The 23,567-nt window shown below is 43.5% G+C and overlaps 1 protein-coding gene across 1 annotated transcript in view; it reads left to right on the top strand.

Annotated features, from left to right (window-relative positions):
* Nucleotides 1-6,022: 6,022 nt before the first annotated feature.
* DENND11 (DENN domain containing 11) overlaps nt 6,023-23,567 on the top strand; it is a gene marked incomplete at its 5' end in the record, with an annotated part of 45,555 nt that continues 28,010 nt past the window's right edge. Inside the window, one exon of the mRNA XM_082633070.1 lies at nt 6,023-6,290. Within this exon, the coding sequence (XP_082489196.1) occupies nt 6,023-6,290 (268 nt within the window). The remainder of the gene's footprint in view (nt 6,291-23,567) is intronic.

The raw sequence follows: 23,567 nt of genomic DNA, 5'->3' as shown, positions 1-23,567 counted from the left end.
TTTGCCATGTATATATATGCCAAATATATATATATTATATATATATATATATTTAAACCTGTCCAGAGTGTGCTTGAATCACTTTGCTCACTCCTCTTCATTTCCTGACCTCTGAACTCTGGAGGTCCCTGAGCTCAGTCCCCCAAACTTTTCTTTGTGTACACTCACTTCCTTGGAACATCATCCAGCCCATAGCTTTAAACCCGATCTGTAAGCTGGTGACCTTTGAATTGATATCTGCATCACATACCTCTCTGTTGAACTTCAGACTTGCAGCTACCAAATCAAATCTCCCTCTGGTTGTCTAACAGGCATCTCAATCTCAACACGCCCGAAAACAAACTCCTGATCTTTCCTACCAAACCTATTCCTCCTGCAATTTTTTCATTTCCCAGTAAATGGAAACATACCAAAAATCTGCGAGTGATCATTGACTACTCGCTTTCCCTGCAGCTGTGCATCCAATCTATGAGAAATTCTTTCAGTTCTCTCAGCCTCCTACTACTGGCATCCCCTGCTTTCCCCCAGCCCCTCTCCACCCAGCAGCCAAAGGGATCCTCCTAAAATGATCCTGCACTCAGATCCTCCAGGGACTCCCATTGCACTCAGAATACGGAGCCCGCCCCTCTACTAGGCCCCCAGGGCCATAGGATCCACCCAACAACCTGTCTGATTCCTGCTACCCGCTCTCTGCTCTAGTCTCCTCGCTGTTCCTCCAGACGCCAAAACCTTTCCCATGCGTCTCACTCACCCCATCGCTTCCTTCAGTTGTCTGCTCACAGGTCATTTATCAGAGAGGTCTTCCGCATCAACCCCATCACCCATTCTCTGGTCCCTCACCCTGTTTCACATTTCTTCACAGCACTTACCACTACATCATATATTATATATGCAATGGTTCATTTAAAAAATTATCTCCCTCATCCCAGCCCCAATAGAATCTAAATTCCATGAGGATAGGGACTTAACTCTTGCTTGATGCTGTTTTTCCATTACCTGGAGTAAGGCTTGGCACACAGTAGGTGCTGTGAATCAAGGCACACACTATGTGTTCTATGTACCCTTATGATGGACACTACCACAGAATGGATACCTTTTACGAGGTTTCAGATGTTTAATTTCCAACTCCATTGCAAATTTCAGAGGCCTAAAAGGGAGGGATGTGTGGATTTTAAATAACTTAGTAATTTTGAATATATATTCTATTCTATTAATCCCTACACCATTTATGGCTCAACCGGAACTCAGCGTCTGTAGTATGTGATTTACTGTGCTTTCAACTTGGATCCTGCCAACAAGTGCCCGAAGCGCAGATGATTCAGTGCAGATGGGGCTGACGTTATAGTTGTGTGGCTAATGTATAAAGTAAATGTGTCTCCTCCATTCACATTCTAAATTTCACCCCGTTACACCTCAGCTTGTCCCACAATCTGGACTCCTGTTTGGACCACTGGTATTTGCCCTGGTCCACTAGTTATGCAGACTGATCATGGAGGCAGAACAACCTATTCCTCACATGGATGGAAGACTACCTGGCCAAATAAAATGGCTTAGTTATATAAAGGTGTTGACCCTCCTCCAGTAAATATGTACAGATGACCCTTGAACAGTGCAAGGGTTGGGCTCGACCTTCGGCATGGTCAAAAATCCGCACGTGGGCTTCCCTGGTGGTGCAGCGGTTGAGAGTCTGCCTGCCAATGCAGGGGACATGGGTTCGAGCCCTGGCCTGGGAGGATCCCGCATGCCGCGGAGCGGCTAGCCCCGTGAGCCACAATTACTGAGCCTGCGCGTCTGGAGCCTGTGCTCCGCAACAAGAGAGGCCGCGATGATAAGAGGCCCGCGCACCGCGATGAGGAGTGGCCCCCACTTGCCGCAACTAGAGAAAGCCCTCGCACAGAAACGAAGACCCGACACAGCCATAAATAAATAAATAAAATTAAAAAAAAAAACAAAAAAACAAAAAACTGCTAGCTCATCAAGACTTGCTTCAAAATTCTTAAAAAAAAAAAAAAAAATCCGCATGTAACTTACAGCGGGGCCTCCGTATCTGAGACTCCCCTGCATCCGTGGGTCCCCATCGGTGCTTTCAACTAACCACGGATGGTGTAGTACTGTAGTGTCTACTACTGACAACCCACGCGTAAGTGGACTCGCGCCCTTCAAACCTGTGTTGCTTAGGGGTCAACTGTAATTCTCATGCAGTTTCGAATGAACAAAGATCACATTTTTTTGAAACTGGCTAAAATGATTTTAAGTTTCACATGGAAAAATCATTGTCAAAGAAATAGCTGAAGGTTTTTTTAAAAGAGTAAACAGAGAAGACGACCTCTCCTAGAAATAGAACTTTAAATTGTATGTAGAATAGGCAGGTCAGTGGTGAAGAATATATAGCTTAGTAAATATCAGCAATATTAAAAATTTTAGGGTCTCACGTCCTATCACATATCAATATAAACAATGAATAGATGAAGAGATCACATGTGGAAAATCAATCATAAATAACTAGAAGAAAATAAAAGTGAAGGTTGATCAAAGTTCTGGGAGGGGAACAACTTTATAAATGTCAAAGCAACGTGAGAAATCACAAAAAGAATTGATAAGCTTGATGACATAAAATTTAGAACTTCTATATTTCATAAAGCAATTAAGCAGCATTGAAACCATACAGTAAATTGGGAGTAATATTAACAAAAATGATGCCAGACAAAAGATGATTCTTACTGCATAAAGAACTCATGAAAATTGATAACAATTCTTCAGACAGTGTCTTCAGGCAGTGCTCTGAAGAGGAACCACAAATCACCAACATATATTTCGAAACCATGATTAGATTCAGTCACAAAACGTTAACTTAAAACAAAATGCCATGGTCATCTGACAATTGGCCAAAAAAAAAAAAGATTTTAAATGGCACTATCTAATTGGGACAAGAGGGAAATGAAACTGATGCCCTTGTACACTTGTGAATCAACAATTTGGCAGTACAATCAAAACATGGATACACCTTAATCCAGTACTGCCACCTCTGGCAATCTGTCATGTCAGCAGCCTGAATAGCTGATTGTACTTGCCCTGCCTGTCACCCCTTATTCTAGATTTCATTTTTTGCCTGATAGCTGCCTCCCCTGCTGGGCTATAAGCTTGATGCGAAGGGATGTCTGTTTTCTTCACAGCTGGACTGGGCATAGAATAGGAACCTAGTGTTAGTTCAGAGTGAAATTTAGGCACAACAAAAAAGGGAAGAGCTTGATTGTCTAACAATGAGAATGGTTAAGTAAATAAATTTTCAAACACACATACAAGAGAAGGAATTAAAATGATGCATATAAAACTTTCTAATAGAATGGCGAATTGTTCACAGTCTGATATTAAGGGGAAAAAAGAATACAAAATTGATATACAGTATGATTTCAACATGTAAACACAGAAAAGAAAAACAACTAAATCTATCATTTATTTTAAGATATACCATTATTATACCATTATTTTTACATGCCACTAAGAATAAAAAATGCCCATGATGGGGAGTCTAATATGATACCCCCTACACAACTTTGCCAAGTAAACCTCCCACGCAGAGAGGGCCAGGCAAGGAAGACTGCTTGTCTCAACTTTGTCATCGGGTGCAGAGAAGAAAAAAATCTCATCTAGGAATTAAAAGGCAGGGCTCGCAATAGCTTGTATTTTGAATTCACACTACCAGCGTGGCCCAAAGAACCTCCAGAAGAGAATTTAACTCAGAGTAGTCTCTGGTTGGTGGTGCCTCCAGATGGCTGACAAAAGCAAACACAAATCTCCCTTGTGAGACCCGGATCTCAGTGGGGCTGGCAGCAGTTATAAGTTGCCATAGCAATCCTAACAAGTGAGAAATTTTGCATCCTAGAACTGATGAGATAGGATAAGCAAAACCTTCGCAGGGGCCAATTTAGCGGTGAGATGATAGATCAAAAATACTTTTATATAATGTACTTTATGTACATTGTATTTTTATTGTAGTGATATTTATATAGTGTAGATATATTTTATATGTTTTACATAATGTAGATATATTCTTTGTAAAAGTGAAATAATTTTATTTTAAAATTTAGACATATGGGATTCTAGGGGAACTCATTAAAAAATTTAACATTACCCGAGGGTCTCTGAATGTGACCAGCCTTCATTTCTTGCTGCCTTTAACACTAGTTTCCCACCAGATCTATTCTAATAGCTAAGTTCAATTAATTCCCTTCCTATCATCTCATGAAATTTAGTAGACACAGAGATGATGAATCTGATGGTCAGGTACAGGGCCTCTCTCAGTCTGTGAATGTATGTCAAGCGGAGTGTCATCAGCATCATTAACATTTTTGAACACCCACTATGTGCAAGATACTAGGTTAAGCCTGGCAGGAGGGGGCCAGCTGTGCAGAGGTTTAAGTCTCTACTTTCATTCATTTGCTTAGTTGACAAATATTTGTTGAGCACCTGTTATGCAAGGCACTAGGGTCTGAAGATTGACCTGATGGCTGGTGAGCTAGAACACATGCTTAAATGAAGATTGGAAAAGGCACTAGGTTTAGGGTTTGGACATTTGGGTCTTCTGTTTATACAGAAAATTGATTGAGATGGAGATTATGAGTTTATTTCTTCATATATATATATACAGCTTGAGGGTATTAAACTAGGGAATTCGGGGCTGAGGGGAGGCTCACACAAAAGATCAGGAAAAGGAAGTCCCTTGGAAAAAAAGGAAAGTCAAACTAAAGCTGATGGCTTTGGAAATGGATTAAGGATTTTTTAAGAGTTCCCCATTTTATATTTAGAAGTAACATTTTGAATGCCTCACCCCTTGGGGTAAATCTGGTGGTTAAGTAATCAGAGGAGGTGGGAAAAAGAAATAGAAATAGCCACTAAAATAATGAGAAAGAATGAAGTGAGGAGAGAGACTTGTTCAGACACCCAATTCCTCCAACGTTCAGGAAGGCTTGGGGTTTGCCTGCCCTTAGAAGGACACTAGGCGTTACCCGGGGGGTGTTGATGAAGAGTGATATCTGTGTACCAGACACGCAATGATAAGATGATTTAACCCCCCTTCCCAAGGAGATCATCAATGACTGCCCAAGGCTGCTGCTTCCAGACAAAAATCTATGACACAACAATAAATGAATCTATGCAGCATTTTACCCTGAAGAAGGCAGACTGCTTTCATCTTGGCTATATTTATCAACATCTCCCCCACCCCCCAAGGGCAAGTAAGTGACCGTCGTCCACCACTCTCTGTAGAGACTAAGTCACTGAAACGGATGGGGAGCCCCACGCAGGGTCCAGGAAGGCCAGGGCCAGGCACTATCCAGCTCATTCAAGGGCACACCGACTGGGTGATACACACACAACTACTCCAGGCCGGACACCAAAGCCCATAGCTTCAGCGGATCAGGCCACGTCCCAAGCGCAAACAACGCGGGCAGCCGGGGCTCCCCGCTTCTGCTTCACTCCCAGCACGGCGGGAGCTCTGAACACACATCCAAGGTTATGTAACACCTATCTGTCACGGTCCATATGGCCAGGGGACTTTCAAAATCATGCTGGCGTATAACAGTTCACGGTGGTACAGTCATCCCACGGAATCCTAGGTGAGAAGGAACAGGTAGACAGATCCAAGTGGCTGCGCGTCCATGTCACCGCACTTTTCCTATCCCCGGGCGCGCAGATGCATCCGTGAAGTCTCAAACCAGGCACGCAGTTCAGCGAAGCCCGTAGGGAAGAACGCCCTCTCGGGCAGGGTCGGAACTCCGCCGAGCTGGGTGGGAGGGAGGCGGGCACGGCGCGGCGCGGGGCGGGGCGGGGCGGCACGGGGAGGGGCGGGGCGGCCGGGGCAGGTGCGGGCCTGGGGCGGCGGCGGCGCGGCGTGAGCGCGGAGGCCCGGCCGGCCGCCCGCCCGCCCTCCGGCGAGAAGAGTTCCCGCAGCCCGCCCCTGCGCCCGCCCCTCGCCGCCCGCGGCTCCTCCTCGCCGCCGCGCCGTGCCTCGCCTCACCTCGCCATGGTGGAGCGGGGAGACGCGGCGCCGCTGCTGCGTTGGGCCGAGGGCCCCGCCGTCTCCCCGCCGCTGGCCCCGGCCCCGCAGGCTGGAGTCCGGGGCTGGGGCGGCGGCGGGGGCGGCCGGGCGGCCGCGGAGCCGCCGAGGAGGCGGGAGCCCGAGGAGCTGGGTCCCTCCCAGGTGCTGCTGCAGCCCGGGCGTCTGGAGCTGGGCGACGTGGAGGAGGACCAGGTGGTGGCCGTGTTCGTGGTCACCTTCGACCCCCGCTCAGGTGAGAGCCGCTCCGAGACCGCGGGCGGGGAGAGGGTCGCCGCCCACTGGGCTTAGGGGGCGGCGGGGGAGGGGCTCGCTGCGCGCGCACCCGCACACGTGCAACCCCCTCCGCGCCGACCGGGCTACCCTGGGCGAGCCCGGCGCCCCCGGGAGGTCGGGGCGTGGGGCTTTGTTCCCTGCGCCCCTGACCCCCTCTCGGTTGCGTCCCGCTGCCTCTCAGCGGATCCCCAGCCCGCGCGCCCGTCCCCACAGTCGTGTTTGCGCTTCTCCGGTGACAGAGGATCTCGTTTGTGGCCATAGGCACGCTGGCTTTTGTTTTCGTTTCGGGCTCGGTTAAAAGGTTTCTCCCGAGAAGAGGAGGAACGCCCCCCAGGTGAATTCCGTCCGAAACTGATCGTCCTCAGCTTTCATGGTCTCTGCTTCCCGCCCTTGCTCCCCATCCCTCCGTGCACGGTAACTTTGTGAGCGGCCAAGTTTACTCTCTCTGACGGTATTATTTTGAGGAATTGATGCCTGGAGCATTAAGGGGTGGCACTGAGGCATTAAGCTGGAGACCGATGAAAAGAGAAGCCTCCTCAGGTAGGCTTTACCCTGACCATCCAGTAAGGAAGTGTGCATTTTACTGGTGAGAGAATTCATGGGGTTCAAAAGTGAATGAGTAAATACCTCCCTCCGAGAGCCTTAGGTAGTCGGGGAAGGACCCTGCTCTCAGGATTGGAGGGATGAGAGCTGTAGTCTTGGTTCTAGGGTTTAAGAACGCCCAGGTGTGTCTTTCTATCCTAACTCCACGGAGGTTGCTGGAATGGGGAGTGTTTATTAGGGGAAAAAAAAACAGAACAGTTTCTTTCTGGAGTTTCCTTCCTGGTCTGGCAAGGGTGAGGTGTGGAAGCCATTCTGAAAAACTTGATACTGTGCGCTGGAGTGGGAGGAAAAAGGGTGAGGGTCTTGGGATGGCAGAAGATACAATCCAGGGAGGATTATAAACCAGCAAGACCCAGGAAGAAGTAGGAACAGCTGTGGGGAGACTAGGCCTTTCTGACTCCTGTCTGTTCCTTGGCCCCATCCCAGTGGGTTTGAAACAGTTTTGACTGTGACCCACCATATGAAATTCATTTTACATACCAGTCAGTGTGCTCACATACGTACATACGTAACTGAAACAGAAGTTTCATGAAATGGTATTAACCCCTTTTACATGTAGTGCATACTGGCATTTTCTATTTTTCTTTTTCTTTTTTTTTAATACTCATCACATAGGCTGGTTGACTCATGTATGGTTGGGACTCCCAGACAGAAAAACTGTTCTTTTTTTGACCAGAGTAAACTTTATTGCTAGACAAAAACAGATACTACTTTGTAATTAATAATATTCCTTATGCCCTACCCCATGACCTACATACAGTAAATAGATGTGAGCATGAGATTCATTCTGGAAGGTGTTTAAGAGTAACTAGAAGAAATGGAGAGAAAGCGCTAACAGGTTCTGATTTAGCAGTGGTCGCTCTGGCGGTAGAGCCTAGAGAGGGGAAGAGGAGAAGGAAAAAAAAAAAATCCTACACTAACCACAGATGGAGTTAATTACATTGAAAAGCACCACAGAATTGGAACCCTCCCCCTGCCTTGTCAGTCACAGCTGGTGAGCATGATTTTGTGGGTATGTGTAAATGGAGTATTTGTGGGTACGTGTGATGTGCACACACACATGCACAAGTATGTATTTGTAATGCTTTTCAGATTAGGGTTAGTGTGGAAAGAAGGGATTTAACTGACACTTGGACACTTGCTTTGTGCAGGCATTTTACTATAATGGTTTTTCTTTTTTTTAAATTTATGTTTATTTTTATTTATTTTTGGCTGTGTTGGGTTTTCGTTGCTGCACACAGGCTTTCTCTAGTTGAGGCGAGCGGGGGCTACTCTTCGATGCGGTGCGCGGGCTTCTCATTGTGTTGGCCTCTCTTTGTTGCAGAGCACGGGCCCTAGGCACGAGGGCCTCAGTATTGTGGCATGCGGGCTCAGCAGTTGTAGCTCGCAGGCTCTAGAGCGCAGGCTCAGCAGTTGTGGCGCACAGGCCCAGTTGCTCCGTGGCATGTGGGATCTTCCTGGACTGGGGCTCAAACCCGTGTCCCCTGCATTGGCAGGCGGACTCTCATCCACTGCGCCACCAGGGAAGTCCCCTATAATGGTTTTTCATCTAATTCTCATCACCATTGTAATTTGATGATTGTTTATAACCAAGGATGATTAAGTAACTTGGAAATATTAACTAGCCAATAAATACTTGACTCCGAGTCTGGTTGTCTTTCTAGAATACAACACTGCCTGAACCTCTGGCCCCTAACTTTTTATCCTACTGGGTGCAGAGAGGGGAGAGGCTGAGAAGGAGTGGGGGAGGGGAGAGAGTGTGTTTTTAACTTTGGTTGATGGTTTTGTTTTGGTTTTTTTTTGGAAAGCTGCTGTTTCCTGCCCATAACTCTCTTGTCATCTTCTCAGTCCTAATTGGCACTTTACTTCCTGTAAAAAATTGTGATCGTACCTATAGCAAGTAAAAATTATATAGTGCAGTATAATTCTAAGAGTAGAAGATGGAATGAATGAATGCTACTGGGGTTCCCAGGGCTGCAAAGGTCGACACTAGGACAAGGGCCTCAGAGAGCCCATGGAGTGTCCCTTGGGTGAAGGTTGAGGAAATCGCGGTCTGAAGAGGGGAGATGGAGGCCCTTGGATGCCCAGTGAGCAGGAGACGTCGCTGGGGCCAGACTTACGTCTCCCAGTTTTAATAGTTCAGTGTCTTCCTCATTCTGCTACAGAGGCAGGTCTGCTATGTGTTATTATTATTATTATTATTATTATTATTTTTGGCACGTGGGCGTCTCAGTGCTGCGGCCTCTCCCGTTGCGGAGCGCAGGCTCAGCGGCCATGGCTCACGGGCCCAGCTGCTCCGCGGCATGTGGGATCTTCCTGGACCGGGGCACGAACCTGCGTCCCCTGCATCGGCAGGCGGACTCTCAACCACTGCGCCACCAGGGAAGCCCTGTGTTACTATTTAATCTTGGTCCACCGAGGCTTTTGCCTTCCTTAGCCCATGATACCCAAAGTAGTAAAGTGAATACTGGCTTCTTTACCCAAATCAGAACATATCACAGAAGTTCTTCCATGGGAGAAACTGTCTAGCGTTTCTGCGCCTGCCTGTCTGCTCCCTATGTCTCTCCCAGCTGTGGCCTCAGTGTCCTTCCCCAGGAGTTCCTCCCTTCTCCCCAAACCTCCCCAGTCACCTGCTGCCCAGGCCATGGGTATTTCATTCATCTTCCCACCTGGTATAGGGAACTGTTGGCACGTGTGCCTGCGAGAGTACAAGAGGGGATGGAGGAGGAGAGAATCCACAGCCGTGGGTCATCTGTCCGGGTGTGTGTGGTCTGGGTGTTGAGAGAGGTGTGAAGGAGGGGTGGATCCTGGTTACGCGCACATTCACACGCTCCTGGGCAGGGATGTGCTCAGTGATGCTCAGACCGGTGAATGGGAATAAGAGTAATTCTCCTATATTTTTGGATGCTAATTTTGGGTTGGGCATCTGTAGAAAGAATCAGAGAAGAGGCTGGGGCCATAAAGAATGTTATTTTCATCGGAGTCACGGTTTGAAAATTATGGTTGTTGGATCTGCCGATGTTGTGAGGTCCGTAGGGGCTTCAGGGTCAAGTGACGCAGAGGCTCGCTCTCTCACACACACTCTCCTTCCCCGTCTCTCTCTCTCACTCACTCCCTGACACACTCAGTCTTATCTGGAGCAGGGAGTCCCTGGGATGGTGCTGGTGCCGGCCATGTGGGCTACAAAGCTGCTATTGAAACCAGGCCCAGATGCCGACGATGGGAGCCAAGTGGGAGAGGTTGGCAGCCAGAATACTGGTTTTTCATTGTGTCCAACCCATTATTTAGAGCTTTGGGTTTTAATTTTGATTCTCTTCTTTGGGTGTCTAGTAAAATTTTCGTTCTTTTGTCTGCTTAATTAAGGGAAAAGTTACTGTCACGCTTGGAAATCAGCCTGCTCCCCCATCCCCTCTATGAAGGTGACATAGCTGTCTCGCCATGTGACTGAGGGCTTGTGTGTGGGCCTGGGGTAGGTAGAGCTCTGGATCTACAGTGTATGACACCTGTGAATCAGCCTCACTGGACTGTTTCTTTATAAGAGATTCACTTTCAACAGCTGCATTTTCCCCAGAGTTATCTTGTGAGTGTCTGGGGGAAATTCCTATGCTCTGCGTGTTTGTGTTGGGATGGCTGAGAGGAGGAAAACCTGCTGAGGTTTGTAAGATGTCTCTTTTTCCTTTGTTCTTCCTGATTAGGGATGAATTACCTGTGCCTCCCTCAACCTCTAGCCAGTGCCTAAATTACATCTAAGCCCCTATTTAATTTAGTGCATCAAAATGCTCCTGTGTTCATGTTAAATGAACGTAGTATTCAAAATCACTCACATACACTAATTTTAACCCCCATACATTCTGCGTATAGTCAGCAGAATACAAGCATTTTCTTTTAAACAATGGCGATGTGGAGGCACAGGGAGACAGGGCCAGGTGTAGCATCTGAGGCATAACTTGGAGGGCTGCCCAGGTCATCTGACTCATGCAAATAATAAATGGCTCCAGCCACTGGTGGGAAAGTGACAAAGCAGAATGAGAATGGAAAATTTGGAGCGCCATTTTGAGTCTCAAAGAGCAGTCCTATGAATGGCCAGCTCAAAGAGGCCAGGAGAAGGCCAGTTCTGATAGCCTAGGCCAAGAGGCCAAGAGAAGGCCGGTTCGAATGATTAACTCTGCCGCGTCCTTTCTCCGTAGTTTCTATCAGATGTCAGTGGAATACAGCTGTGGTGAATTTCATTAATTCCCACATTGGCAAACTCTTTCTCAGGCTGTTGGTGATTCACCTGCTTGCGGTTTTCAGGGAGAAGTCAGTTGGTGACCATCTGCAGGGACTTCTGTTTCTCCTCTTGAAAGTGGATGGAAACTAGAGTAGGAGTGGGAATCAAAACAACACCACTTACTGAGTGCCCACCGTGGACCAGGAACTAGCTAATCCTTTCAACAGTCTTCTCTGTAATGACGAGAAAAACAGAGGCACAAGGCAGTTAAGTCATGTTAAGTCACAGAGCAGAGAGGGGCAGAATTCCTATGCTTCTTCCCACATCACACCACACCACTGCCTGGCGCAAAATGATATGGGGCCCGTGAAATGGAAAGTTTCTTCCATGTAAAATTAATGCATTGGAATTCAGCCATGGATTGGCATATGGCTGACTTGAAATCACCAGGATTAACTTCTTCCTGCCTCAGGTTTCTTTATGCTGACTCTTTCTTCCTTTGCTTTGGATATACCCTCATCCTAGGCGGTGGTAAGACAATTCAAAACTATTTCAGACCCAGAGTTGAGTGATGTGGGTTGTCAACTTTTCTGGCGTTAGAGTCTGAACCATATAAGCTTCTGAGGTTTCTTCCATCTCTGGGATTTGGGGGCCTCCTGCAGAAGTGGGGACCACAAGTACACCTGGATTCTTGCCTTTATTCAGGGCTTGTGTGTATGCCGATGGGCAGAGCTGATGGAAAAAGTAAAAATCAACGCACATGTTGGAGAGGGGAGAACTGGTACAGAGCTCCACTGTTGAGGTCAGAGGAGCCGTAACAGGACCTTGAGCTGAGGCAGCCACTGCTTATGAAATCAAGGGCTCAGGAGGAAATTCTTGATTGGGAACCGCCCAACTCGGAGGGAGAAAAGGAGGAAGGGAAGCCACGTATTTCCCATTAGACAGATTATTTCGGTTCAAGATCATTGCTTTCTCCATTTTGAATATTCTGAGATCAGCTTTCTTAACTGGCAGCAGCAGTGGCAGCTAATATCTATTCTCCCTGGAGAAATGGTGGTTGATGAAATCCAAATATGCTTGGGGGTGTGGTCATTTCACATTTCAACAGAAATAGAAGGCAGAGGCAGCCCTGTATGTAGATAGGACAGAGTAAATCACACCTAGCGTAGGAGCTTGTGAAACATCAGCTCTGGGAGGCCCTGGCACACAGGGCCACGAGGTTCAGACCATCTCTGCATCTACAGCCAGGCTCGGCATTGCCCTGTGGCTTCCCTGGGTACCTGAGCCGCCAACTCAGTAATCTGTTAACCCAAGTTCCTTTGCCTGAGCCCAGAATCTGGCACTGGGCTGCCAAGTTATGTTCCACCAATATTTACTGAATGACTGGCTGAATGTACACAAAGCAGATTGCCACGTTTGTTCCTCGTGCAGTCATGTCCATCCTTCCTAGAGGCTAGGCAGGGCCTGTGGGTACCTGTGATGGGCCCAAGGCGAGGGGGGACATGGAGATGGAAGGAGAGCAAGTCAGGAAATAAGGCACTTGTCAGTGTTGACTCCTCTCTTTGATTGCCTACCCCTGGGATGAGCCCTTCTGTTCAATCTTGCCAGGCCCCAGCTCCCTGGCTGGGTTCCTAAAGTGTAGTGAGGAAATTTGGAAAACCAAATGGCTTTGAGTGTGAAGGCTGAGCCTGAGGTAGGTAGCATTCTGTGTGAGGTTTTTCTGGCCCTAAATGGCTCACGACAAGGATTGTTATTTCTGCCAAATCACTTTTCCTTTAAGCCTCTTACAAGTTTATATATAAACGGGTTTCTAATTTTTGAGACTGGTGTACTATTTCTGTTAAAGGATGACCTTTAGCCATCATGCTGTTTCATCCTCTTAAATATAACACATTGTCTCAATTATTTTTTGCTTTTGCAAAGTCCTTTATGCTTAGCTTATGGTTTTTTGCATCTCTATTATTTCAGTTCTGTTTCTTAATTCATATGTTGAAATTTTTTAATTTAATTTTTTAATATTGGGGTATAGTTGATTTACAGTGTTGTTAGTTTCAAGTGTACAGCAAAGTGATTCTGTTATACATATGTCCATTATTTTTCAGATTCTTTTCCCATATAGGTTATTACAGAATATTGAGTAGAGTTCACTGTGCTGTACAGTAGGTCCTTGTTGATTGTCTATTTTATATATAGTAGTAATCCCATACTCCTGATTTATCCCTCCCCCCCACCACCTTCCCCCTCTGGTACCATAAATTTGTTTTCAAAGCTTGTGAATCTGTTTCTGTTTTGTAGATAAGTTCATTTGTGTCATATTTTAGATTCTACATATAAGTGATATCATATGGTATGTGTCTTTCCCTTTTTGACTTAATTCACTTAGTATGATAATCTCTAGGTCCATCCATGTTGCTGCAAATGGCATTATTTCATTCTTTTTTATGACTGAATAATATTCCACTGCATGTATTGATATGTACCACATCTTCTATATCCATTCATCTGTCAGTGGACATTTAGGTTGCTTCCACGTCTTGGCTATTGTAAATAGAGCTGCAGTGAACATTGGGGTGCATGTATCTTTTTGAATTATGGTTTCCTCCAGATATATGCCCAGGAGTGGGATTGCTGGATCATATGGTAGTGCTTTAAGGAACCTCCAGATGGTTCTCCATAGTGGTTGTACCAATTTACCTTCCCACCAACAGTGTAGGAGGGTTGCCTTTTCTCCACACCCTGTCCAGCATTTATTGTTTGTAGACTTTTTGATGTTGGCCATTCTGACCGGTGTGAGGTGATACCTCATTGCAGATTTGATTTGCATTTCTCTAATGATTAGCGATGTTGAGCATCTTTTCATGTGCCTATTGCCATCTGTATGTCTTCTTTGGAGAAATGCCTACTAAGATCTTCTGCCCACTTTTTGATTGGGCTGTTTGCTTTTTTGATATTGAACTGCATGAGCTGTTTGTACATTTTGGAGATTAATCCCTTGTCAGTCACTTTGTTTGCAAATATATTTTCCCATTCTGTGGATTGTCTTTTCATTTGGTTTATGGTTTCCTTTGCTGTGAAAAAGCTTTTAAGTTTCATTAGGTCCCATTTGTTTATTTTTGTTTTTATTTTCATTAGGAGGTGGATCCAAAAAGATATTGCTGCAGTTTATGTCAAAGAGTATTCTGCCTATGTTTTCCTCTAAGAGTTTTATAGTATCTGGTCTTACATTTAGGTACTTAATCCATTTTGAGTTTATTTTTGTGTATGATGTTAGAGAATGTTCTAATTTCATTCTTTTACATGTAGCTGTCCAGTTTTCCCAGCACCACTTATTGAAGAGACTGTTTTTTCTCCACTGTATATTCTTGCCTCCTTTGTCCTAAATTAATTGACCATAGGTGCGTGGGTTTATTTCTGGGCTTTCTATCCTGTTCCATTGACCTGTATTTCTGTTTTGTGCCAGTACCATACTGTTTTGATTAGTGTAGCTTTGTAGTATAGTTTGAAGTTAGGGCACCTGATTCCTTCAGCTCTGTTTTCTTTCTCAAGATTGCTTTGGCTGTTTGGTGTCTTTTATATTTCCATACAAATTGAAAATTCTTTTGTTCTAGTTCTGTGAAAGATGCCATTGGTAATTTGATAGGGATTGCATTGAATCTGTAGATTGCCTTGGTTAGTATAGGCATTTTGACAATATTGAGTCTTCCAATCCAGGAACATGGTATATCTTTGCATCTGTTCGTGTCATCTTTGATTTCTTTCATCAGCATCTCATAGTTTTCAGAGTACAGGTCTTTTGCCTCCTTAGATAGGTTTATTCCTAGGTATTTTATTTTTTTGATGCAATGGTAAGTGGGATTGATTCCTTAATTTCTCTTTCTGATTTTTCGTTGTTAGTGTATAGAAATGCAAGAGATTTCTGTGTATTAATTTTGTATCCTGCAACCTTACCAAATTCATTGATGAGCTCTAGTAGTTTTCTGGTAGCATCTTTAGGATTTTCTATGTATAGTATCATATCATCTGCAAACAGTGACAGTTTTACCTCTTTTCCAGTTTGGATTCCTTTTATTTCTTCTTCTTCTGTGTTTGCCATGGCTAGGATTTCCAAAACTATGTTGAATAAAAGTGGTGAGAGTGGACATCCTTATCTTGTTCCTGATCTTAGAGGAAATGCTTTCGGCTTTTCACGGTTGAGTATGATGTTAGCTGTGGGTTCATCATATATGGCCTTTGTTATGTTGAGGTAGGTTCCCTCTGTGCCTACTTTCTGCAGAGTTTTTATCATAAATGGGTGTTGAATTTTGTCAAAAGCTTTTCCTGCATCTATTGAGATGATCATATCGTTTTTATTCTTCCAATTTGTCAACAGGGTGTATCCACTGATTGATTTGCAGATACTGAAAAATCTTTGCACCCCCGGGAAAAATCCCACTTGATCATGGTGTATGATCCTTTTAATGTATTGTTGGATTCAGTTTGCTAGTAGTTTGTTGAGGATTTTTGCGTTTATGTTCATCAGTGATGTTGGCCTGTAATTTTCTTTTTTTGTGATATCGTTGTTTTCTTCTGGTACCAGGGTGATGGTGGCCCCATAGAATGAGTTTAGGAGTGTTCCTTCCTCTGCAGTTTTTTGGAAGAGTTTCAGAAAGAGAAGTGTTAACTCTTCTCTAAATGTCTGATGGAAGAATTCACCTGTGAAGCCATCTGGTCTTGGACTTTTGTTTGTTGGCATTTTTAAAATCACAGTTTCAATTTCAGTACTTGGTGATTGGTCTGTTTATATTTTCTGTTTCTTCCTGGTTTGGTCTTGGAAGACTGTACCTTTCTAAGAATTTGTTTATTTCTTCTAGATTGTCCATTTTATTGGCATATAGTTGCTTGTAGTAGTCTCTTTTGAGTGTATTTCTGTGGTGTCAGGTGTAACTTCTTTTTCATTTCTAATTTTATTGATTTGAGCCCCTTCCCTTTTTTTCTTGATGAATCTGGCTAAAGGTTTATCAATTTTGTTTATCTTTTCAAAGAACCAGCTCTTAGGTTCATTGATCTTTTCTATTTTTTTCTTTGTCTCTGTTTCATTTATTTCTGCTCTGATCTTTATGATTTTTTTTCCTTCTACTAACTTTGGGTTTTGTTTGTTCTTCTTTCTCTAGTTGCTTTAGGTGCAAGTTTAGGTTGTTTGAGATTTTTCTTGTTTCCTGAGGTAAGATTGCATTGCTGTAAACTTCCCTCTTAGAACTGCTTTTGCTGCCTCCCATAGGTTTTATATCTTCATGCTTTCATTTTCATTTGTCCCTAGGTATTTTTTAATTTCCTCTTTGATTTCTTCATTGATCCATTGGTTTGTTGTAGCATATTGTTTAGCCTCCATGTGTTTGTGTTTTTGCAATTTTTTCTTGTAGTTGATTTCTAATCTCATAGCATTGTGGTTGGAAGAGATGCTTGGTATGATTTCAGTTTTCTTTAATTTACTGAGGTTTGCTTTGTGGCCCAGCATCTGATCTGTCCTGGAGAATGTTTCATGTGCACTTAGGAAGAATGTGTATTCTGCTGCTTTTGGATGGAATGTCCTATACATATAAATTAAGTCCATCTGGTCTAATGTGTCATTTAAGGCCTGTGTTTCCTTATTGATTTTCTGTCTGGGTGATCTGTCCATTGATGTAAGTGGAGTGTTAAAGTCCCCCACTATTATTGTTTTACTGTCAGTTTCTCCTTGTATGGCTGTTAGCATTCGCCTTAATATATAAGGAGCTCCTATGTTGGGTGCATATATATTTATGCTTGTTATGTCTTCTCCTTGGATTGATCCCTTGATCATTATGTAGTGTCCTTCTTTGTCTCTTGTAACAATCTTTATTTTAAAGTCTACTTTGTCTGATAAAAGTATTGCTATTCCAGCTTTCTTTTGGTTTCCATTTGCATGGAATACATTTTTCCATCCCCTCACTTTCAGTCTGTACGTGTCCCTAGATCTGAAGTGGGTCTCTTGTAGACAGCATATATACAGGTCTTGTTTTTGTATCCACTCAGCCAATCAGAGTCTTTTGGTTGGAGCAGCTAATCTATTTACTTTAAAGGTAATTATTGATATGTATGTTCTTATTGCTGTTTTGTTAATTGTTTATTTGGCTGTGTTGGGTCTTAGTTGCGGCACGTGGGATCTTCGTTGTGGCATGTGGGATCTTTTGTTGCGGCATGTGGGTTCTTCATTGAAGCACGCGGGCTTCTCTCTAGTTGTGCGCAGGCTCAGTAGAAGCGCGCAGGCTCTCTAGTTGTGGCATGCGGGCTCCAGAGTGTGCAGGTCAGTAGTTGTGGCGCGCGGGCTCCAGAGTGCATGGGCTCAGTAGTCGCAGCACATGAGCTCTCTAGTTGTGGTGCACAGGCTCTAGAGCACATGGGCTTAGTTGCCCTGTGGCATGAGGGATCTTAGTTCTCCTACCAGGGATCGAACCCACATCCCCTGCATTGGAAGGTGGATTCTTAACCACTGGACCACCAGGGAAGTCCTGCCATTTTGTTAATTGTTTAGGATTTGTTTTTGTAGGTCTTTTTTTCTTCCCTTCCTCTTTTGATCTCTTCTCTTGTGATTTGATGACTATCGTTAGAGTTGTTTTTGGATTGATTTTTCTTTTTTGTGTGTGTATATATTGTAGATTTTTGGTTTGTGGTTACCATGAGGTTTTGATATAGCAGTCTCTCTCTATATATGAAAATATACATATGTAAATATATATATGTACACACACACATATATATATCCAAGATTGTTTTAAGTCTCTGGTCTCTTAATTTCAAATGCATTTCGAATATCCTGCATTTGTACTCACCTCTTTGCACAGTTGCTGGTTTTGATACCATATTTGTGGATAATTTCTTATCTTTACTGTATGTTTGCCTTTACCATTTGTAATTTTCTTTTTTCTTATTTCATGGGCTTTCCCATTTGTAATTTTCTTATTTCTAGTTGTGGCCTTTTCTTTTCTGCCTAGAGAAGTTCGTTGAGCATTTTTTGTAAAGCTGATTTGGTGGTGCTGAATTCTCTAAGCTTCTGCTTGTCTGTAAAGGTTTTGATTTCTCTGTCGAATCTGAACAAGAGCCTTGCTGGATAGAGTATACTTAGTTGTAGGTTTTTCCTTTTCACACTTTAAATATATCAGGGCACTCCCTTCCAGCCTGCAGTTTCTAATGAAAAATCAGCTGATAATTGTATGGGGGTTCCCTTTCTCTTTGTCTTTAATTTTTGTCCATTTGATTAATATGTGTCTTGGCATGTTCCTCCTTGGGCTTATCCTGTATGGGATGCTCTGTGCTTCCTGGACTTCAGTGTTTCCTTTCCTATGTTAGGGAAGTTTTCGGCTATTATCTCTTCAAATATTTTCTCAGACCCTTTCTTTCTGTCTTCTTCTGGGACCCCTATAATGCAAATGTTGGTGTGACGAACATCGTCCTAGAGGCCTCTTAGATTGTCCTCATTTCTTTTCATTCTTTTTTCTTTATTCTGTTCCACGGCAGTGGTTTCCACTATTCTTTCTTCCAGCTCACTTATTCATTCTTCTGCCTCATTTATTCTGCTATTGATTCTGTCTAGTGTATTTCTCATTTCAGTTATTGTATTGTTCATCTCTGTTTGTTTGTTCTTTAAATCTTTTAGCTCTTTGTTAAACATTTTTTGTATCTTCTTGGTCTGTGCCTCCATTCTTCTTCCAAGATCTTGGATCATCTTTACTATCATTACTCTGAATTCTTTTTCAGGCAGATTGCCTATCTCCACTTCACTTAGTTGTTCTTCTGGGGTTTTATCTTGTTCCTTCATCTGAAACATATTCCTCTGCCATCTCATTTTGTCTAACTTTCTGTGTTTGTAGTCTCCGTTTCTTAGGCTGCAGGTTTGTAGTTCCTCTTGCTTCTGGTGTCTACTCCCGTTAGATGAGGTTGGTTCAGGGGCTTGTGCAGGCTTCCTGGTGGGAGGCACTGGTGCCTGCCCACTGGTGAATGGAGCTGGGTCTTGTCTCTCTGGTGGGCAGGGCTGTGTTAAGGCATGTGTTTAGGGGTGGCTGTGCACTCAGGATGACTTTAGGCAACCTGTCTGCTGTTGGGTGGGGCCAGGTCTTGGTACCAAAATGGCGACTTCTGGGAGAGCTGATGCCAATGAATATTCCCTGGGTCCTCTTCCACCAGTGTCCTTGCACCCACAGTGAGCCACAGCTGACCCCTGCATCCCCAGGAGATCCTCCACGACCCGCAGGTAGGTCTTGCCCAGGCTCCTGTGGAGTCACTGCTTTGCCCTGGGTCCCAGTGCACATGAAACCTTGTGTGCATGCTCCAAGAGTGGAGTCTCTGTTTCCCCTAGTCCTGTTTAGCTCCTGCACTCAAGCCCTGCTGGCCTTCAAAGCCAAATGCTCTGGGAACTCCTCCTCCCAATGCCAGACCCCCAGGCTGGGGAACCTGACATGGGGCTCAGAAGTCTCACTCCTGTGGGAGAACCTCTGCAATACAATTATTTTCCAATTTGTGGGTCACCCACCTGCTGGGTATGGGTTTTGACTATATCATGAAAACACCCCTCCTAATGTCTCGTTGTGGCTTCTTTGTCTTTGGATGTAGAATACATTTTTGGTAGTTTCCAGTCTTCTCTGTTGATGGTTGTTCAGCAGTTAGTTGTGATTTTGGTGTTTTCGTGAGAGGAGGTAAGCTCAAGTCCTTCTATTCTGCCATCTTGTCTCCCTCTCATATGTTGAAAATTTTTAAACCTCAGAAAAGTTGAAAGAATAGTACAGTGAAAATCTATACATCCCTGACTTAGATATATGTGTCATTCCGCGTTTGTTGACATTTTGCCATATTTGCTTTATCTAAAGTCAGTTCCACAATAATGTGAAATACGCATTCCTAAAAACCACTGTGCTAAGCAAATCATGCAGTAAAAATCACAGGGCTTATGGGGAAGATGGGGTGAGGGGCACAACACTCAAAAACTTTGTCAGTGACACATTAAAGAAAGATAGGTGGGCTTCCCTGGTGGCACAGTGGTTGAGAGTCCACCTGCCAATGCAGGGGACACGGGTTCGTGCCCCGGTCCGGGAGAGGCCACAACAGTGAGAGGCCCGCATACCGCAAAAAAAAAAAAAAAAAAAGGAACATAATAAAAGTGGTAGGACGGTTGTACATACGTTAAATAAGAAATGCATCAATCAATACTCAAAATACGGCACTCTACCTTAAAAAAGACCTGCAGTCTGCATACGAAGGTGGGTGTTGGAAGGGTTGAGCTTGTGAATTATAATGAAGCAGACGAAGAGGGCTTTGTGAAATTGGATGGAAAGTTGTAACACTAGAGGAGATGTGTGGCTCAGAACACACATGGTCAACCGAAGTAGCAGACAGATGTTTGAGTGTTGTGTGGGGATGCGTTTTGTGTAGTGCTACAGCTGGGTGCGGTTTTCTGTGTTCACATTTTGAACCTTGAGATCAAAACCACATATCAGCAAACATGAAATTCCCTATGAATTGTTAACATATCGATTGCTTTGGAACAAATTCGGCCAGCATTAAAGCAGAGCTGAGGATGTATAAATATATATATTTTTTCTGAACTATTTGAAAGTAACTTTCAGACATCATGACATTGCATTTCTAAATACTTCAGTTTAAATCTCCTAAGAATAAGGCCGTTTTCCTACATAACCACAATATCATTACTCCCCTAGGATAATTAACCTAGGTTAATTAATTTATTACCTTTCTTAATAAATTTTATTTTATTTTTAACAATTTTAGGTTTACAGGAAAACTGAGCAGAAAGTACAGAGTTCCCATATACCCTCTTCCCCTACCTGCCTGCCCGCCCCCCCCATTACCTCTATTATTGACATCTTGCATTAGCGTGGTTATTTGTTGTAATTGATGAACCAGTATTTATACATTATTGTTACCTGAAGTTCATAGTTTACATAAGGGTTCACTCTTTGTGCTGTACATTCTCTGGGTTTTGAAACATGCACGATGTTAGGTATCCACCATAACAGGATCTTACAGAATAGTTTTACTGCCCTAAAAATCCTCTGTGCTCTGCTTGTTCATCCCTGCTTACCCCCTGATCTTTTTTACTATCTATAGTTTTTCCTTTCCAAAATGTCACATAGTTGGGAGTTTGCAGAATATAGCTTTTTTAGACTGGCTTCTTTCACTTAGCAATATGCATTTAAGTTTCCTCCATGATTTTTCACGGCTTGGTGGCTCATTTCTTTTTATTGCTGAATAGTATTTTGTTATATGGATATCCCACAGTTTTTTTTTATCCATTCACCTTTTTGAAGGACATCTTGGTTGCTTCCAGTTTTTGGCAATTATATTAACAAAGCTGCTATAAACATTAACGTGCAGGCTTTTGTGTGGGCCTAGGTTTTCAACTCATTGGATAAATATACAAAGGAGCATGATTGCTGGATCATGTGGCAAGAATATGTTTAGTTTTGTAAGCAGCTGCCAAACTGTCTTCCAACGTGGCTGTACCATTTTGCATTCCCACCAGCAGTGGATGAGGTTTCCTGTTGCTCCACATCCTCGTCAGCATTTGGTGTTTTCAGCGTTTTGGATTTTGACCATTCTAATAGGTGTGTAGTAGGATCTCGTTGTTTTAATTGGCAATTCCTTGATGATATGTGATATTGAGCATGTTTTCATATGCACGTTTACCGTCTGTATGTCTTCTTTGGTGAGTTATCTGTTCAGATCTTTTGTCCATTTTTTAAATTGAGTTGTTTTCTTAATGTTGAGTTTTAAGAGTTCTTATTTTGGATATAAGCCTTTATCAGATACGTTTTTGCAAATATTTTGCCCCATCATTAGCTTGTCTTTTTATTCTCTTAATGGTGTCTTTCACAGGTCAGAAGTTTTTAATTTTAATGAAGTATAACTTAGCAATTTTTTCTTCATGGATGATTCTTTTGGTGTTGTATCTAAAAACTCATTGCTAAACTCAAAGTCACCTAGATTTTCTATGTTATCTTCTAGAAGTTTTATAATTTTGCATTTTACATTTAGGTATACTATTCATATTGAGTTAATTTTTGTGCAAAGTGTAAGGTCTGTGTCTAGATTCATTTTTTTCCATATGGATATCCAGTTCTAACACCGCTTGTTGAAAAGACTGTCTTTTTTCCCATTGTATTACCTTAGCTCCTTTGGCAAAAATCAGTTGACTGTAATCGCGTGGGTCTATTTCTGGGCTCTCTAGTCTGTTCCATTGATCTGTTTGTCTAATCTTGTGCCAGTACCATACTGTCTTGATTACTATAGCTTTATAGTGAGTCTTAGAATCAGGCAGTATTCTCTTCAGTATTGTATTGGCTAATTTTGGCCTTTTGCCTTTCCGTGTAAACTTTAGAATTAACTTGTCAGTATCCACAAATAGCTTATTGGGATTTTCATTGAGATTGCATTGAATCCATAGCATTAGCAAATGTGAAATTCCCTATGTGCACATTGTTCTTAACATATCAATTGTGTTGGCACAAATTCAACAAGCATTGTACTAGAATTGACTAAATACAGATAAAAACTTTTCCTCAGCCATTTGAAAGTAAACGCAGGGCTTCCCTGGTGGCGCAGTGGTTAAGGACCTGCCTGCCAATGCAGGGGACACGGGTTCCAGCCCTGGACTGGGAAGATCCCACATGCTGCAGAGCAACTAAGCCCATGCACCACAACTACTGAGCCTGCGCTCTAGAGCCCGCGAGCCACAACTACTGAAGCCTGTGCTCCTAGAGCCCGTGCTCCGCAACAAGAGAAGCCACCACAATGAGAAGCCCGTGCACCACAACAAAGAGTAGCCCCTGCTCACCGCAACTAGAGAAAGCCTGCGTGCAGCAACAAAGACCCAATGCAACCCAAAATAGAAAATAGTAAATAAAATAAATTAATTTAAAAAAAAAGAAAGTAAATGCAGACCTGCCTTCACTCCTAAATACTTGAGTATAAACCTCCTAAGAATTCTGAAGGACATTTTTCTACATAACCACAGTATCATTACTACTAGCTTTTTAAAAACATGCATATCCTCTATAAAGCTGGGTTTTTGCTTTGTTTTTGTTTTTAATGTCCATCCTGTCTTGTGCTAAGCACTGTACTATGTTGGGATGTAAAGATAAACAAGCAGAGTTCCTGCCTTTAAGAAGTCCAGTGTCCTGGGGAGACAGACATCTAAGACAGTGATTGTATTAGGCTGGGATGAGGGCCATAGTAGCTTTATCTACTTTCCTTTCATTCAAGGAGTGTGTCAGCAGAAATGTTCTTCCTGTGGGATAAAGGACTGTTCCCAGAGTGGTGTTCTGGAGTCCATGCTCCTTTCTGTGATTCACCAGCCTGACCCTGATGGACCTTTCTTCCCGACCTAGAGGGGCTTGCATCCATCTAGAAGTGAAG

Source organism: Mesoplodon mirus, assembly GCF_964341445.2.
Source record: "Mesoplodon mirus genome assembly, chromosome: 9".
NCBI lineage: Eukaryota > Metazoa > Chordata > Mammalia > Artiodactyla > Ziphiidae > Mesoplodon > Mesoplodon mirus.
This window is presented reverse-complemented; position numbering and strand designations above follow the sequence as displayed.